The sequence below is a fragment of the Schistocerca piceifrons genome, chromosome X (assembly GCF_021461385.2).
Source record: "Schistocerca piceifrons isolate TAMUIC-IGC-003096 chromosome X, iqSchPice1.1, whole genome shotgun sequence".
NCBI lineage: Eukaryota > Metazoa > Arthropoda > Insecta > Orthoptera > Acrididae > Schistocerca > Schistocerca piceifrons.
This window is the reverse complement of record NC_060149.1, coordinates 350550413-350565236: the sequence shown is the minus strand read 5'-3', so window position 1 is coordinate 350565236 and position 14824 is coordinate 350550413. Positions and strand designations below refer to the sequence as shown.

Sequence of the window (14824 nt, the reverse complement as noted above, 5' to 3'; positions counted from 1 at the left end):
GAATAGACATTGAACCCAATCTCTCATCCTTCATTTCCCTTTAAAATGGTGAAAAAGTCGAGACCCAGGTGGAGTTATGTTCCTAGAATTCCTCATGAGGAACCTGTTTGGGCACCAAGGAAGACTGATGTCTGGAGGACCCAATATAACCAACCAGTATGTTTCCACTGTGGACAACCAGGACATGTGGTGTGCTCTTGTTGAGAAAGGTGGCAGATATTTAATGCCACCCACACCAGAAGACAGCAGACTGATGTTAGCTGACGCCAACTCCAGGATGACGAAGATTAACAAGAAGATGTGTGTGCAGGATGACGTAGGTCACCATCGCTGCAAGATAGCCGCTTGGCTAATCGGAAATATGTAAAACCTACAGGAAGATGTACCATTCGTGTGGGTATAAGTGGCCATACACAGCCCATACAATTAATCTTACAAGAGTGCAGTCATGTTGTCATTCTCGGATGGGACTTTTTGAAAGCTTCTCAGGCAATTATAGATTGTAGTTGCTCGAAGATTATGCTAGATGAGATGAGATGCTGTGGACAGGAAGATGCACATCCGGGTGTGTGGAGACTGTGAGCTGGATGAAGTGATCATTCCTGCAGTCAGCGCTAGAAAGGTAACTGTCACGTGTCATGCCATGTGTCAACCCATGGATCTTGTAGTGGAATGTAAGAGAAGCGTACCACTGAAGAATAACTTGGTCATCCCAGCCTCTGTCGTCTCATTTAAGAATGGATTCGGTGAACCGTGGATAGTTAACTGTCATCAAGAACCACAGATCCTACCAAGATGCATGTGTGTAGCAAACACTGAGCCGTTAATTGAAGAACAGCTGAGCATAATAGAAACAGAGAAACTGCCAGTCTTCAAGTGTTCTCTGAATGCTTCAGTCTACGGGTGAAGAGCAAATTAGACAAATCGATGGTGAAGCACCGGATTAGCACTGGAGACCGTCCACCAATAAGCCAGAGAGCATACCATGTGTCAGCAACGGAACATTGAATAATTCGCAGCGAGGTAGAGAAAATGATGAAGAATGACATCATTCAGCCTTCGCAGAGCCCATGGTTGTCACCAGTGGTCCTTGTCAGGAAGAAGAATGGCAGTTGGCACTTTTGTGTAGATTACAGAAAGCTTAATAACATAACTTAAAAGGACATTTACCCTCGTCCATGAATTGATGATACACTAGATTGTCTGAAGGGGGCTAAGTTTTTCTCAACCATGGACATGTACTCAGGATACTGGCAAATCGAAGTAGATGAGGCTGATCGTGAGAAAACTGCATTCATCACCCCTAAGGGCCTGAATGAGTTTAAGGTAATACCGTTCGGTTTGCGTAATCCACCAGCGACATTTGAACGGATGATGGATAATCTTGTCATCTGAAGTGGACGATGTGTCTCTGTTATTTAGATGACATTATAGTGTTCTCAGAGACATTTGATGAACATATAAAAAGACTGAGGGCCATTCTTAAGTGTCTCCAACAAGGCAGACTGAAACTTAATCCAAGAAAGTGTCTCTTTGGAGCAAAAGAAATCAAAATACTTGGACACCTTGTGTCAAACGAAGATGTGTAGCCAGAACAGAAAAGTGAGATCTATAACGGAATTCCCTATTCCTAAAAGTATTAGAGATGTAAGAAGCTTCCTCAGATTATGTTCTTATTACCGTCGTTTTATCAAAGACTTTTGTATCAAAGCCAGGCCCCTCCAAGAGTTGTTAAAAGCTGATGCTAAATTTATCTGGGGTGGTGCTGAACAAAATTCTTTCGATGTGCTGTAAAAAGCTCTGGCACCTGAACCTGTACTTGGTCTGTATGATGAGAGAGCACTTACAGAACTACACACAGATGCTGTGATCTGGGCCATTCACAGTTGTTACAGACCATCATTCACTTTGTTGCTGGACAGGTCTTAAGGATCCAACAGGATGACTCGCCAAGTGAGCGCTATGTCTTCAAGAGTATGACATTACTATAGTGTACAAAAGTGGAAGAAGACACCAAGATGCCAACTGTCTTTCAAGAAACCCTGTGCAAGACCATCAAGACTTTGATGAAGATAGTGACTGTCTCACTGCACTCCAGGAGCTTTCCGCTGAGCAAAATGAGGATGCCAAGATATGTCAAATTACGCTTGCCTTAAATTGGCCAGAGGATGTGGAAGAACAATTTCAGGTAGTTAATGGATTACTTTGCAAGAAAAACTTTGATCCATTTGGAAAGAGGTGGCTACCAGTGATTCTTAAACACATGTGCTTAGATGTTCTACAGAAATTCCATGACACACCTGAGGCTGGACATTTAGGATTTATTAAGACTTATGATAGAATCCGCAAGAGATTTTTTCATCCAGGATTATTTAGGAGTGTCTGTCACTATGTGTCGCACTATAGAGAGTGCCAGAGGACAAAGGCAGTTCCTCAGAAACCACCTGGCTGACTCAAACCAATTCCACCAGCCGAAACGCCTTTCCAGCATGTTAGGATTGACCTCCTTGGACAATTTCCAATGTCTGCCAGTGGCATTAGATGGATTACTGTTTGCACTGATTATCTGACACGCTATGCTATTACAAAATCCGTGAAAACAGCCAAAGCATCCGAGGTAACCAAATTTATCATCAAAAACATTGTATTAAATTGAGAGATAAACCATCAGTGCAACATTACTCATCACATGAAGACTGCCTACCATCTGCAAACTAACAGGCTTACTGAACGCCTTAATAAGACCTTGGCTGACATGCTATCAGTGTTAGTCAGTGTTGAGCAGAGCAACTGGGATGAGGTGCTGCCTTTTGTGATGTTTGCCCACAACACCGCCAAACAAGATGCCACAGGATTTACACCATTTTTCCTGGTGCATGGGTGTGAGGCGACTACGATGATGGACACTGTGTTTCCATTACTTCCTGATGACATGGACAATGACTACATCAGCCAGGTGTTAACCAGAGCTGACAAAGCTTGGCAATTAGCTCGACTCCGCACGCTGCAGGCTCAAGAAAATGATTGCCAAAGGTATGACATGAGCCACTGCTGTCTAACAGCCTAGTGACCTCGTCTGGATCTTCACTCGTGTTTGGAAGGTTGGTCTCTCTGAGAAGCTCCTCAGGCGCTACTTAGGACCTTATAAGGTTGTAAGACAGTTGTCTGATGTTACTTGCGAAGTTGAAGATTTTGACTGCAACGCAAGATGATGAAAGATCAGAGATACGGTCCACGTCCTTTGAATGAAGCCCTACAAGGATTCTGCCACCCAGGGTAAATTCAAAGCTCCGGCAACAGGCAGTAAGCGGAAAGGTGACAAAGAGTGTAGCGGCAAAAGAAGTTCTAAGAAGATCACCACCAGGACGAGCATCAGTCATCAGGAGTCGGAGTATGGAAGACCAATGTTTATTCTCTGTATGGACTAAATGATCCAGGAGTGGGCAGAAACAAACCCACCTGGTGTAAATATGAAAAAAGTACTTTGTTGTGAATATTATTATTTGCTGATGATGAGATACTAATGGCTAAAAACAAAGATGCTTTACAAATATCGTATACAAACTTAAAAATCAGGTAAGTCAGCAGTGGCAGAACACAGTTTCAACAAAGGACATCTGTTCATATTTGAGAAAACAGAAATGTTGTGCTGAGCTAGTGGCTCCTGGGAGAGCTTTATTAAAGAATTTGGTGAGGTAAGACTCTATGACAATCTCATCAACAGGGATGACAGGACCCGCTAAGTTTGGCATGGAATTCTGTGATAGCAGCACTACAGGATGCTTAATACCGTGCCAGGGGGAAGGGATGTGGGGAAGTGAGCACTGCTTATGTATATACAGGGTGATTTTTTTCACCATGTACAAACTCTAGAAATTAATCGATGAGAGGATACAAAACGAAAAAGCTGTAATGAACTTGTGTCTAGACATTCATGGTTTCCATGCTCAAAATTGCTCTGAGCACTATGGGACTTAACATCTGAGGTCATCAGTCCCCTAGAACTTAGAACTACTTAAACCTAACCAACCTAAGGACATCACACACATCCATGCCCGAGGCAGGATTCGAACCTGCGACCGTAGCGGTCGCGCGGTTCCAGACTGAAGCGCCTAGAACCGCTCGGCAACCGTGGCCGGTGTTTCCATGCTAGAAACCATTTATTCAGTCATATATTGTTACAGACACTACAGCCTAATATGCACTGTAGCATGCAACCACACTTACAGTATGTGTCGGAAATGGTTTCCACGTGCCTCAATGCATGCGTGTATGCACCATTGCATGTTCTGCTTCACACATTCGCATCAGCCAGGCTGCATCTAAACAGCGTTGAAGTCAGCATGAATATGTTGTCCCAGTGTTTCCACATCTGGAATGGGCTCTCCATACATGATACTTTTGAGATGGACCCATTAGCAGAAATCACATGGGTTGAGATCCAGTGAATGAGCATGCCATTCATCTGGACCCCCTCGTCTGATCCATTGACCAGGGAAGACATGACTGAGAAGCATCTGAATGTTAACAACAAAGTGGAGTGGAGCACCATTATGTAGCAGCCACATAATCCTTTCAATCATCAATGGCCCTTCTCCCAGCAGGGGAGGCAAAGTCACTCACAAGAAACGCTGACAATTCCGGCCTCTTAGGTGACATGGAAGGAAGACGTCCCAAAATATGATCGCTAATTATTCCGGCCCACACATTCCGGCTGCACCAATGCTGATGTCTTGCTGTCACTGTACCATGGGGGTTCTGAATACTATCCCACTGATGACTGTTATGAAAGTTGAAGATACCAGTCCGTGTAAAGGTGGCCTCATCTGTGAATAGGATGGATGACAAAAATCCTGGAATCGTGGTTGCCTGGTGAAGAAACCAGAGTCTGTAACTAGTAAGCCCTGCACATGCTGTAAGTGATAATAATAGTAGTCTGGCTTACCCTGTGCTGGTGGGCCAACTGCCTGGTACTGACATGGCAGTCGTCTTCCACAGTGATAATCACAGGTTCCTCCAAGTCTGGTGTCTGAACATTTCAGATACATACTCCAGGATTTCCTGTTTCTCGAAATGACCCTGCTTCAGACAAATGTGAAACATGGTTGCAAACGTTCAATGCTGTGGTTTTTGTCAATGGGGATAGGTCTCCTGATACAACCTTGCTGCTCACCACCCACTGCCATTTGCCTTTCTGTTAGTAAATGCCATGTTGGCAAACTACCAATTTGAATATGGAACCATTGTGTACAATGCTGTATCACATGCATTACAAGGTGGGTCAGCAAGAGAAGTGAATTGGACACAACATTACCAATTACTATGGGAGGAGAGGGTGCTAGGGCATGACATATGAGGAACAGTACCACTGTGTAGGAGGAAACCATGCATACTGTAACTGTGGCTGCATAGTACAGAACGTATTGGACTGCAGTCTCTGTGACAAATTATAATTCAATAAATGGTCTGTAGCATGGAAACAATCCATTTCTGGACATAAGTTAATTAGACCTTTCTTGTTCCATATCCTCCCATAGACCAATCTGTAGAATTTGTACATTGTGGGAAACATCACCCTGTACATATGTGCCACCTACATGATCTTCACACTTTGCCAGAAGATGATAAGAGCGACATTCAATCAAAACATCATGGAATTTCATTGTATCCACCTGGTTGAAAGCCCAAGATTTCATCTGGAGTATAATCGGGGAAAATCTACATTCACACATAAACTTCAAAATATTCTCTAAAGTGCAACATCAAAATTTTGAAAACTAAAATAAAGGTAAAGGCTATAACTGGAAAACATTTTTCATTCATAAATATTTTAATCGATAAAAGAATAATGAAATAGGTAACTGATTTTGTATGTTTAGATAGTTAGAAGCCAGGAAGATATAAACAAGAATTTAACAAAGTATGATAAATTACATTCAATATTTCAAAGAAATGTTGATAAACAAATGAGGAAAAAATAAAAATCGTTTTGCAGCATGTGTCATCAAATCGGGCCCTTCTGTATGGGAGTAAATGTTGGAGTCATCCTCAAAATAATGAAACCAAAATAAACAGTGCACAGATGATACTATTATGTTCCCTAAGCTGCTTAATTTGATGAACAGAGTGAGAAATGAAAATATATGAAAACAGTGACATGTAGAAGAAATGATACGTGGTGTACAAACATACCAATTTAAATGGCACCAGCATATAATTTTGGTGCCATAGATCACATTACCAGTAAAACTCACCCAGTAATAACTGCAAAGAATGAAAGGCTCGGGAAGATCATATTGCTGATGTAGTGATCAGTTTGTCTAGTTACAGTATGGGAGTACTTCAAATAGATGATGACGATTATGATAATAAGGATAATGATAATGGCAATGACACATGTAACTGGTAACAAAAGTAATATAATCTTTTACTGTGGTGTTCAACCCAATAATTAGTTATGTAGGACTGGTGGACTATACTGCATGGTTTGTGTGTGTGTGTGTGTTTTGAACTTATTAAAAATTAAGGTATTACTTTTAATTGTTTGTTGTAGGAAACTGATCTGTAATGTAGAAAGTTTTTGCTAATCAAACATTAAAATTAAAGACAGAAGTAATATAATATTTTCGTATGCTGTGATTATCATGTGATAATAAGCATATACACTGAAGAGCCAAAGAAACTGGCACACCTGCCTAATATCTTGTAGGACACGGCATGGCATGGACTCGACTAATGTCTGAAGCAGTGCTGGAGTGGATTGACACCATGAATCCTGCAGGGCTGTCCATAAATCCGTAAGGTACGAGGCATTGGAGATCTCTTCTGGATAGCATATTGCAAGGCATCACAGGAATGCTCAATAATGTTCATGTCTGGGGAGTTTGGTGGCCAGCGGGAGTGTTTAGACTCAGAAGAGTGTTCCTGGAGCTACTCTGTAGCAATTGTGGATGTGTGGGGTGTTCCATTGTCCTGCTGGAATTGTCTAAGTCTGTTGCAATGCACAATGAACATGAATGGATGCAGGTGATCAGACAGGATGCTTACGCACATGTCAACTGTCAGAGTTGTATCTAGGTATGTGAAGTTTCCCATATCTCTTCAACTGCACATGCCCCACACCATTTACGAGCCTCTACCAGCTTGAAAAGTACCCTCCTGACATGCAGGGTCCAAGGATTCATGAGGTTGTCTCCATACCTGTACATGTCCATACATTCGATACAATTTGAAATGAGACTCATCCAACCAGGCAACATGTTTCCAGTCACTGTCAGTGTTGATGGGCCCAGGCAAGGTGTAAAGCCTTGTGTCATGTAGTCATCAAGGGTACACGAGTGGGCCTTCTGCTCCAAGAGCCCATATTGATGATGTTTTATTGAATGGTTCATACACTGGCATTTTTTGATGGCCCAGCATTGGAATATGGAGCAATTTGCAGAAGGATTGCACTTCCGTCACATTAAATGATTCTCTTCATTCATCATTGGTCCCGTTCTAGCAGGATCTTCTTCCGGCCACAGTGATGTCAGAGATTTGATGTTTTACCTGATTCCTGATATTCACAGTACACTCATGAAATGGTCATATCGGAAAATCCCCTTGGAGATGCTTTGTCCCATCGCTCATGTGCCGACAGTAACAATATGTTTAAACTCATTTATTCTTGATAACCTGCCATTGTAGCAGCAGTAACTGATCTAACAACTGCGCCAGACACTTGTGTTATATAGGCATTGCCGACCACAGTGCCGTTTTCTGCCTGTTTTCATATCTCTGTATTTGAAAATGCATGCCTATACCAATTTCTTTGAAACTTCAGTGTATTACACAAAGCAGTGAAAAATTTCTGTCATAAAAAAGTCTCATTTCTTTTCCTAATTTCAGGTTTAAGTTGAATATATCTTTGGCAAGTCTGAAACTAAATCTGTCAGATCGGAAGCTAGGAATGGTTATGGATTTCCTGGATAATGTGCCTTTGCCTTCTCCAAATACACTGAGGGTTTCTGAATTGGAACTGAGCATTGATAAAGAAACTGTTGATGACAGTTCTGTAGCTAAATATTTTTATACTGATAGGATCCATCAGGAACCATCTAAAGAGCAGCTTCAGAGGATTAAACAAGTAATTGTATTGTCTGAATTATCACATGAAAAGAAGATTCCAGAAATGTCTGATAAAACTGCTCCTAAACCAGAGTTGTTAGAAGTTGACAGGTAAGCCACATTTAATATATTTGCTAAGTGATTATCTCAGCTCTACAAAACAAACTGATTAGAAATTTATACAAGGCTTATTTTATAACTTAAAAGGTAATTTGAACATGATTGCACTAGTTTTAGGGTAGATTGTGTATTATAAAACAATACCCTTATTGTAGAATCCTCGGACTATTGGAAAATTTCACACAGCATCAGAACTTCCATACGCACAAGAAATGTATCGCAATAGGTGCTAAGACAGAATTATCATATCAGATGTTGACCTATTTGAATCATAGATGGATCTCCTTTGGAAACTGAACAGTGAGAGGATAAAGTAAAAGATTAAAGAGATAATGGTAATGCACTGTGGAAAATCTGGTAGTGAGCTCCGCGGGTTTCTAATCCGCGCCAGACACCATGGACCTCGATTACCACTACAGGTCTCTGCAGCTGCCACACCATAAGCCATGGCTGCGCGGGCTCCGAGCCTGTGTATAATGTGAGGGCACCATGGTGGAGCATGTGGTCCCAGCAGCCAATAGCGATGTACCCTATCATGTATTTAAGTGCCTGCCTCTCCCTCAGTGAGGTAGTCTGATATTTGGGTGAGTCTATCGACATCTTGCCTACAGACAACACATTTATGTTGCTTGTTTCCGTGTACGAGTGGACGTTGTTGATTCGTGAGGTTTTTCGCTTGTGACCCCATTGCTTTTTGCGTATTGTTGTTCGTAGGGTTTTGCTCAGTCATCGGTCATTGTTTGTGTCCCTCCTTTCCTGTTGTCCATTTTGTTTGTGAGGCTGCTCCCATTCAGTCCCGCCGTGCTTTCGTTCTTGGCAATCCCACGACCGTTCCGGTCATGGTTACATTTTTGGCAACGAGGTAAGCGGTGGTAGTTGTTAACATGGAGACGAAGTTGATCTGTCTTCTGGAGCAACAGTAGGAGCTCATGAAGCAGCAGCAGCTCCAGTTAGACATCTTACAGCAGTCGCTGTGGTTGCTAATGAACAAAATTGATCCACGGGACACACTACCACAACAGCTTCTGAGTCCTTGGGTGTCCGATGCTTTCTCATGTCTGCCGTTGTTCCCCCCATTTAATGACACTAAACAAGACTGGGAAACATACTTACATCAGTTGAAACAATATTTCACGGCTTTTCAAGTCACCAGTGACTCCTTGCAGCGGTCGTTGTTTTTGTCTCGGGCCTCCCCAGGCACGTTCTTTTTTCTCCATAAGGTGGCACCATTGTCCGATCCTGTGGCCCTCTCTTTCCAGGAGAAATGCCTTTTGCTGACAAACTATTATTCTCAACACTACCATGTGGTCGCCTCTTGGCTAGAGTTCCGCCAGTACCATAAACAGCCTGGTCAATTGTATCAGTCCTGGGTTACAGACGTGCAGTGTCTCAGCTGTCGATGCAATTTTACGTGCACCAAACAGCAGTGTAAGGCTTCGTATGTGGACTCCCTGATCTGGGATGTGGTGGTTCAGCTGGCACCCGATCCTGAGGTCTGTACTACGGTGCTGAAACTCGATAACCCCTCCTTGGAAGAGATTCTCTGCATTGCCAGCTCACTTCAAATTGCTCATGTGGCTAACGAGCTTCTCATGGCCCAGCCACAAGTGGCGGCAACTGATGCGTCTCAGCTGGTTCCGCCCTCACAATGTTGATGTGGCCTGGCCGACAGAGGCCAGCACTGTCAGGACTCCTCTTTGTCCGATGTCTCTATGGCATCGGTGCCTCCCGTCGCCCCTCATTGCTGGTTGTTGTGTGGCCCACTTCCATCTTGCCCACAGTGCTTTACCGCACATTCTCGAGCTGATTGTCCCCACCTCTGGAAAACATGTACGCTACGTGGCAAGAAGGGCCACATCTGATTAGTTTGTCGTAGTTACTCAAATCGCTCCAGTCCTGCCCCTTTTTGGCCTCAGGATACCGTACATTCTCTTCAATTGGTCGTCCCACTGGATGACCCATCAGCACAGAAGCTTTTCCTCATGCTCTGCCTTTTCACTGATGTCAGTTTTCAGGTCAACACTGGGGTCACCGTCTTCCTGATTAATATGGCAACATATACCTGCCTGGGCTCTCCTCACCTCCCTCTCGGCGTTTGGTTGCCTACAGAGATGGTTCCATCCCCCTTCGTGGGCAGTTCGTCATCCAGGTGACATACAAATGTGTTCCCTGGCTCCTTACCCTCTTTGTCATCGACCATCCGTCTGCTTCGAATATTTTTGTCATGGATGCATTTCAACTGTTTGGCTTTTCAATTTCCAATGAAGTTAAGGTCATTCCTTCAGCTGTTCCTTTTCAGGACTTGGACGATCTGTGCTCAGCGTTTGCGTCTTTGTTTGCAACCGATCTTGGATGTGCTTCAGATTTTCAGTCGCACATCAGACTTCAGTCAGATGCACAGCCTCGCTTTTTCCAGGCCCGACCCCTTCTGGTGGCCTTACGGTTGGCAGTCAAGCAGGAACTTGATCAGCTCTGGGCTGCTGGCGTTCTGGAGCCTGTGACCTACAGTGCCTGGGCAACTCCATTTATGCTCAAACAGAAACCCAATGGGTCACTTTGGCTGTGTGTGCACTTTGGCACTACTGTCAATGCTCAGTCCCTCGTAGACACTTACTCCATTCCCTGACAGGAAGACCTTCTCACCAAGCTTGCTGGGGGAGAGTACTTCTCAAAGATCGACCAGACTGAGGCATACCACCAGTTACCCTTGGATGCCGATTCCCAGAACACCTTGGTTTTCAATACACCTTTCAGATTGTACAAGAACAAGCACCTTCTATTCGGTGTCTCTTCAGCGCCGGCCATTTTCCAGGGGTTCCTGGAGCAGCTTTCGCAGCCTATCCCTGCCTGTGTGAATTATCTGGATGACATCTTGGTCACCAGGCAATCCCGCCAGGAACCTCAGCGCCTTATTTCACACTCTGCAATCTGGAGGTTTATGCTGTTGGCTGGAAAAGTGTTTTTTTCAAACAGAAGTCGAATAATTAGGCCACTGGATTAGCAAAGATGGCATTCGCCCTTTGGGTTGTAATGTCGTGGCCATTGAGGCCCTTCCTTGTCCCAAGGACTTACCTGAATTCCAGGTGTTTTTGGGCAAGGTTACTTATTAGTTAAAGTTCTTACCCCAGTCTGCCTCAGTTGCTCAGCCCCTCAATCACTTGCGTCACAAAGGGGTGCCTTTTGATTGGACTTCTGCTTGTGACCAGGCTTTTCTCCATTTAAAGGCAATGCTCAAGTCCGCCCCTTGCCTTACTTCCTTCTCTCCGGACCTCCCCTTGGTTGTGGTGGCTGATGCATCGTCATATGGCATTGGGGCCATCCTCGCACATCGGAGTGGCGATGTCTCAGAACAGCCCATTGCTTATGCATCTAAGACCTTGACCCCAGTACAACGAAACTACTTCCAGATTGAAAAGGAGACCCTAGCAATAGTGTTTGCCACACAAAACTTTCACACCTCTCTCTTTGGTGCAAAGTTCACCCTCCTGACAGACCATAAACCCTTAATTATGCTTTTTGGACCCCACTCTCACCTTCCAGAGTGGACAGCTCAGCGTCTTAAGTGCTGGGCATTATTTTTACAAAATTATGCTTGCACCATCCGGTATAAGCCCAGCGCCCACCATGCTAATGTGGACGCTTTGTCACATCTCCCAGCAGGCCCCGATCCTGCGTTTGACCTACAGGAGGTCCTCTGCTTTCACATTGATTCCACCCACTGGAATGCACTGGACGGTCTGCCTCTTATGGCTGCCCACATTGCCACGGCTACACGCCGAGACCCTGTCTTGTGGCAGGTTCTCCGCTATGTGGTCCATGGGTGGCCCTCCTATATTACTCATCGGATGTGGATTGCCTTCAGCCCCTGGCACCACCTGTCTCACCTGCTCTCCATGGTCGATGATGTCCTTCTGTTGACCACGGAGTCAGATGCCCATTGGTTGGTCATCCCTCCAGATTTATGGCATCAGGTGCTCAGTTTGTTACACCTCAGGCAATGGGTGAAAGGTTTGGCTTGTCAGCATGTATATTCGTCCGGAATGGATGGCGATATTGACCGCCTGGTCTGCAGGTGCACTGTGTGTCCGCATTACCAGGCCAGCCCCCCTCAGTCGTTCGCACCCTGGCCTGTGTGTTGCCACCACGGGGGCCACACCCACGGCCCTGGCCCGGGTTCTCGCCACTGAGGGCCTGCCTCACACATTGGTCTCCGATAATGGCCCCCAATTCACGGCATCCTCCTTCCATGACTTCTGTCAGGCCAATAGTATCAACCATATCTGTAGCCTGCCTTTCCACCTTTACTCCAATGGCTCAGCGGAGAGGCTTGTCCACACATTTAAACAACAGTTGATGAAGGTGGTCGAAACATCTCCAACCACGTCGGCCCTCACCCTGTTTCTGAGCACCTATTGCACCATGTCAATTGATGGGCGTAGTCCAGTGGAGCTCCTCGATGGGCGACAGCCGCGGACCCTGCTCCATTTGCTGATGCCGTCCCCCTGCTGCCCCCACTCCCAGCCTTCTCAGCATTACACCCACGGCGCGGCCTTGTAGGCCCACGTGTACGGGAGCAAGGCTGGTTGGACACCCGCCACAGTCGTCACAGCCCATGGGCAGAATGTGATGTCAGTGCAGACGTCGAAAGGGTTGGAGCGCCGCCATCATAACCAGCTCCACCCATGTACCCCTGTGAGACTCCTGCTGCTGCCTCATCCTCCTCCGCTACCTCCTACGGGTACAGATGTGGTCCTCAAGTCGCCACCACTACTCCCGGTTGCTGCCTCCTCGTGGGCCTGCCCCCAGCCCTCCCTGCTCCCAGGTGGATCGGCGGCTCCCTCCGCCAGCCTGCCCTGTGGATCAGCTGTCATGGCGGTTGACGAGCCCATGTCATCTACCATCTTCCAACCACCATGGCACTGTGTGAGGCGTTTCCACTCCTATGCGAAAGTTTCAGGGGGGAGGGATCTGGTATCGAATGCCACAGGTTTTGAATCTGCGCCAGATGGCATGGACCTCGATTACCACTACAGGTCCCTCCAGCCGTAAGCCATGGCTGCGCGCGCTCCAAGCCCGTGTATAATGTGAAGGCACCATGGTGGAGCACGTGGTCCCAGCAGCCAATAGCGACGTACCCTATCGTGTATTTAAGCACCTGACTCTCCCTCAGTGAGGCAATCTGATATTCGCGTGAGTCTATCAACATCTCACCTACAGACAGTGCATTTACTTTGCTTGTTTCCGTGGAATAGTTGACGTTGTTGATTTGTGAGGTTTTGCGCTTGTGACCCTGTTGCTTCTTGTGTGCTGTTGTTCATAGGGTCTTGCTTGGACGTCAGTCGTTGTTTGTGTCCGTTCTTTCCCGTTTTCTGTTTTGTTTGTTCGCGGGTCACCCCCATTTGGTCCCACCACCGTTTTGTTCTCGGCAACCCCGTGACCATTCCAGTCATGATTACAACAGAAAACAGGATCGGTGAGCAGAATATATTGTTATACAATAGAAATCAGCGAGAAAAGTCTCATCTTACACCTAAACTATAGAAGACCAAATCTTGTTTAAGTCTGTATGTTGAATTCTACTCATTTGCCTATGGCAGTTACTTCTTTCTTTTCACAATTTTTTGAAAGTCCAAGATTTGCTCTCAGCTACTTTTATTAAATATAGGTTGACCCAAAAGTCCGTCAACATTTGAAAATGTGCTAACTCATGGAAAAATTTAGATAAAGAGGTGAAAATCGACTCACATCTCTGAAATGACATTGGGTTTTATTGAAACAAAAAATGGGTGCAAGAACTGGCCAACATATATCTCTGGACACCAAAACATCAGTAACACTGTGTGGGAATCACGTATAAAATGAGCTGTAGTGAGAGAGGAACTCAGATGTGACAGCAATCGTTGCACGTTTACTTTACCACTTTAGGCACTGTTAGTGAAGCTTTACTATCAGAATGGAGAATCTGCTACTGCAGGTTTGAGTCTTTCACTATAAGAAGGGAATTTGAATAGATAAAGTGTGTGAGAGGCATAGCTGTGAAGAAAAATGATTATGAAGTTCAAGGCCATGGGTTGTTTAGATGATCAACCCCATAGTGGGTGACCAGACACTAGTGCTACTGCTGCTGGGATGGTTTAGGAAATGGAGACTTTACTGGGTTCATTGGTGCATGGTGAAGTCGGCACTTATTAAGTTGCATGTCACTCTGGCATTCCACTCATTAATATTTGGAGAAAACTAACGCATATCCTTCAATTCTATCTGTACAAAATCCAGCATCATCATGAACTGTCAGCCACTGATGTCATGGCATGGGGAGTATTTCCGGTGTGTGCACTTCAAAAAATGGGAGAATATGACAATTGGTTGATTAATGTCTTGTGGACCAATGAAGCCCATTTCACACCCAAAGAGTCTATAAGCACCCAAAACTGCAAAATTTGAGCTGTTGAAAATTGTAGTACCATCACGGAAACCCCATTGCGTGATGAGAAAGTCAAGGTGTGATGCAGACTTAACACACCAATCATAATTGGACTCTTTTTTCTTCAAGGAAATGCAGCGTGCTGCTTTTCAAATTGTCAGTGTGACAGGTGTG

General features: G+C 45.0%; 1 protein-coding gene across 1 annotated transcript in view; it reads left to right on the top strand.

The window, feature by feature from the left end:
* Positions 1 to 14824, top strand: part of LOC124722880 (vacuolar protein sorting-associated protein 13A-like) — a 752258-nt gene that overhangs the window by 208843 nt on the left and 528591 nt on the right. Inside the window, exon 16 of the mRNA XM_047248017.1 lies at positions 7888 to 8217. Within this exon, the coding sequence (XP_047103973.1) occupies positions 7888 to 8217 (330 nt within the window). The remainder of the gene's footprint in view (positions 1 to 7887; positions 8218 to 14824) is intronic.